Consider the following 4,211-nt stretch of genomic DNA (forward strand, 5'->3'; position numbering starts at 1 on the left):
ACGACGTATTTTTCTATTTGTGACAATATATAAGTAGGAGCGTTACTGCGCGTTACTGCGCGGATGAGATTCTGTAAATAGTCGCGAGTACAATCGGAACTCTCGTATAAAATATCGTAGATTAGGTGCATCATTTTTTTTTTTTTTTACCAATATCGTGGATGCAATTTTATAACGTATCTCGTTGGAAGAACGAGACTACTGCTGAAAGCGCGTCTCAATGTAGCCTCCTTCTTTCAATTCCGATCGATGATCTGGAGAAAAGAGAGAGAGAGAGAGAGAATTTTGACGCGAGCTTGTTTTAATTTAACATTCGAGATGACACCTGCGTGCGCGCACGTTGCGAATTGGTGCTCCAGTCCGGAAACGCGGCGACACTCGGGCGCTGGAACGTTGTTACATGGATATGTGTGTTCGTATAACTGTTGCTTCGTTAAATATTTTATCGGCATCGCGAAAAGCTAGGATGGGCCCCGGCCTGTCCAAGACATGATGGCTAGCTATCCAAAGATATCGAATAGAAAACGACGGAACGCGGATGGAGTTGCGGTTGGTGTTTTATCGACACGTCGCGACGACTTGTGCGATTTCGCGAGAATTTCTCTTTTCTTCCTTTTTTGTTTTTTCTTTTTTTCCCTTTTCTGTTTTTGCCGATCGACCAATCGGACGACGAATTTGGATCTATCTCTAGCCGCTTTACGTGTGCGTGTGTGCGTCTCTAAATTTAAGACTCCTATTACCCCAGAGAGCGCGTTGCACATCGGCATCAGTGAAAATTATTGGTCCATAGTTGTGCAAGAATAATCCAACTCACAAAATTATGATTTCCGAGCTTTTTTTACCAATGGCTAGTTTTACTAATGGCGTTTTACTAAACGTCTCTCTGCATAAAGCAAATAAGATCCTAGTCTTATGGGCATCTAAGATTAAAGTTACAGTTTACAGTTAACATTAAGATTACAGTTTTTGTTTCCTATAGTTGCACCTTTTTTACTCATTTTTTAAAGATCAATGGATACCCTTAGAGGGAAGAAAATTAACTGTGCTTGACTTCTTGAACGATCGCGAGGAACCTATAGCGCTGACTATATTTTTTAAATCATGTATCAAGATGTTCATCTTCATTATTCTCGGAACATATTTCATGTGGACTGAATCGTTCCTGCACAACTGTAGCCAATTCACTCATCCTCTGCCGTTCTGTTCAACGTACTCTTGTTTCTAGTACTTTAGTCGCTTTAGATTAAGTTCGCGAGAGAGAGAGACCAATCAATCGATACATATCAGTCACTGTAAAGGCGCGCTGTTGTCAGCCACGACGATGACAACGCTTCTCTTACTGCAATTCTGTACATTGCTTTGCTTTAGTTGGTAAGCTTTTTTTCTTCTAGCATTCCCGTTTCCCCGCGGTCGCAACGCTGTAGCATATATCACGACGTTTCGCGCACCTTAGGCTTGGGACATTCGTGTAACACTTGTATAATCACATGGGCCTCGTGCTTCTTTCAGCCGGCAGTATTACATGCCCACTCGAGCTGTACTTGCGTTGTTAATTGAGAGATAAAGCATGTCAGCAGGATTCACTGTGTCTTGGAGAGTGTGTCTTTCCCTAACGCGACGATTGTCGCTGCGCATATCACGTTGCACATATTCAAATTCTTCGGTTCGCACGTAACATTCTTCACTTTATTCGATATTAATTACAGAATAGAATCGTCTTCGATATCTCGCATAATTAATACTTGCATCTCTATTATCCGCCCGCGACCGGCACTGTACATGATTCTGTCTCAAGCGCGAGACTGCGATATTCGCAACGTTTTACTCCGCCTGAGACTACGCCTAGACCTAGATAATTGAACTGCAGTTCTGTAGCAAGTGAAGCGATCTACGAGAAGCAGCGAGTATCGTAAACACTAAATGAGCATTCGATCGATCTCGATCATGGGAAGCTGACGCGATTGATTCCATGCACAATCACGATACTTCAGTCCCTCCTGAACGAGCTGAGGGCAAGTATAAGCTTCACTGATGTCGCAGCAATCTCTCTCGAGTCTGCAGTCTCGAGCTCCTCGTGGGCGGCTTCTTCGACGCTGGACTTTGGATTTCGGATTCGGGAGCTTTCGTGCTCTCCTTCCCTCGTTCTTGGTCTGCCTCCTCCTCTTCTTCTATTTCCTTACCAATTTCTTCATTTAACGCGTAGTACTTCTCCGACTCTTCGCACGGTATCGAGCTCTCCGTTTGCGTGCACACGAATGTCGCCTGTATATGGAATCAAGAGATATTTGACGAATTGACGCGTCCGGTCGAGCGAGAAACTGACGAAAAATAAATAGCTGCAACTCTTAATATCTGCGGAGTTTTTCTGGTAAATATGTCAATCCCGAAAAATCAAAATTCCGAGATTTGATAAGCAAGAAAAATCACAGTCCCGAAAACTGAGCAGACAGAGATAACCTTCTGAAGCACTGAAAGCATGAAGCTGTCCTTTCAATATTTCGGAATATTGTGCTTAATTTTCGAAATTGTTCGGAATGTTGTCCAATTTTTGGAATTTTGATGCTTTAATTTTCTTTGGGAAAATCTCTTTCCCTCTTTCCGAAAATGCGGCAATGGTAAAAATAACGAAACTGAATTAAAGTCCACGAGAGTCGCGACTACTAAGAAGACGCAACGCCTTTTGAAGATTTACCTGATTAAAAACCGTCTCGCTGGGACAGATGAAGCTCCATCGGATCGCACCCCTCGCCTGCGGCAAACACACGTGAAACACTTGGCACTCGTTCTCCATGTCGGCGTAGTAGCCGTAAATTCTGTCCTGACAGGAGAACGTGTCGACAATGTTCTCACGGATCAACGTCGCGTTGTCGGGCAGCAGCAGGCCGCCGGTTTTCGACTGCAAGAAAATACCTGACGATGAGCTCGGCGCGAATTAGCGCGCGATTGTGACGGAAGACGTGGCGCGATATCGTGAAGTACGCGAAAAAAAGTCGACATTCGTGAGAAAACCTTGTTGAATACCGGTGTAGGTCTCTTGGGTTTCGACTGCTGGGGCAAGCTCAGAGCCAGCGCGAGGAAGCCGACGAGCAGCGGGACGAGGAACTTTTCTTGCGCCATGTTCCCTTCAAGTATGCTTCAGGTTTTTTTCGTTTTCAGCTGATCGCCGCTTTCTTATCTTGGATTGTTGACTCTCCCGGCGAATTTGACGCTTTATTGGAGCTCCGTGTTCGGAGATCTTGAGAGAACTGATGACTCGGACCGCAGAAGGGTGTTATATAGCGAAGTACGCGTAAGGATCTTGAATATTGTATGAATGGCTGATGCTCGCTACGCTGGAATCAGTAAGTCCATCACGTTTGGTCTACCAATGACCATCGTCAGACGTTCGCATCATCCTCGAAGGCCCGATGCAAATGCCGGGTCGCTCTGATGGCCCGATGATGTGCTCATTTGGTAATTTCTGCTTGCCTCTTTCTCTCGGAAGCACAGACGAAGGAGAGTGCCTCTCCTCGCGTCGTTTGGCGATTCTTCTTACGTAGATCAGCAAAGTTCTTCCTTGACTCGGTTAGCTCACTGCATTGCCTTTTATCACTTCGCTCAAATCAATCATTTTCATCAATAAATTCTGATATCTAATTGCCTTCGGGGATGATAAAAACGTCTGACGACGGTTACTGGCCAAACCTAATCTAAACTCATTATTAAATTGTGTAATTCTTTTGTACACAAAAAAGAATTGGTTAATTCACGGACAGCCAAACATTTAAATTGAAGCAGCCAGAATGTTTGGTTGTAATAACTGTATTCAGTTGTCATAATCAAACATTCTGGTTGCTTCAGCTGAAACGCGGTTGACTGTCGATTGTTCCAACCTTTTGGTAAGCTATCTGACAGTTAAATCATATATCTGTCTTCGTCTTTTCTTCAAATTAGACAGGACCAGACACATGATTTAACTGTTTGGTAACTTACCAAGGAGTTGGAACAACCAGCCCTACACTGAGAGAAGAATTTAGTAAATATTATCAAAATTTGATTACTATTACTAAATGATAGACGTAAATATAGCGGGTCAAAGCTATGGCAATACTTATTAATTAATTTAGTTCTGTAAAATAAATTATTTATTTGACAGAAGTAAAATTTATTTGCTTCCAGAATATATTTGGTAAATAAAACTTATTGAATAGTTGAGCAAAATAAGCGATTTT

General features: G+C 43.0%; 1 protein-coding gene across 2 annotated transcripts; it reads right to left on the bottom strand.

Annotated features, from left to right (window-relative positions):
- Positions 1-628: 628 nt before the first annotated feature.
- Positions 629-3,228, bottom strand: LOC116849991. Of its 2 annotated transcripts, none has more exons than XM_032827751.1 (3): positions 3,022-3,228; positions 2,693-2,896; positions 629-2,262 (listed from the first exon to the last, which is right to left on the bottom strand). In XM_032827751.1, exons 1-3 carry the CDS (start codon positions 3,115-3,117, stop codon positions 2,026-2,028), a joined length of 537 nt encoding a protein of 178 aa, XP_032683642.1. In that variant the 5' UTR covers positions 3,118-3,228; the 3' UTR covers positions 629-2,025. The 2 variants fall into 2 exon arrangements, with proteins under 2 accessions (XP_032683642.1, XP_032683641.1); XM_032827750.1 differs by having other exon boundaries at positions 3,010-3,228.
- Positions 3,229-4,211: the final 983 nt, after the last annotated feature.

This window comes from Odontomachus brunneus, unplaced genomic scaffold (genome assembly GCF_010583005.1).
Source record: "Odontomachus brunneus isolate Ranch 3 - 2012 unplaced genomic scaffold, Obru_v1 Obru_scaffold_130, whole genome shotgun sequence".
In the NCBI taxonomy this organism is placed as follows: Eukaryota; Metazoa; Arthropoda; class Insecta; order Hymenoptera; family Formicidae; genus Odontomachus; species Odontomachus brunneus.

What these genes read in the sequence shown, in the direction of transcription:
- LOC116849991 (XM_032827750.1), bottom strand. Translation starts at nt 3,117, where the DNA reads ATGGCGCAAGAAAAGTTCCTCGTCCCGCTGCTCGTCGGCTTCCTCGCG. An exon ending in CTACACCGGTATTCAACAAG is followed by an intron (nt 2,897 to 3,009) that starts GTTTTCTCACGA and finishes ATTTTCTTGCAG; the next exon opens with TCGAAAACCGGCGGCCTGCT. An exon ending in GCGAGACGGTTTTTAATCAG is followed by an intron (nt 2,263 to 2,692) that starts GTAAATCTTCAA and finishes TTCCATATACAG; the next exon opens with GCGACATTCGTGTGCACGCA.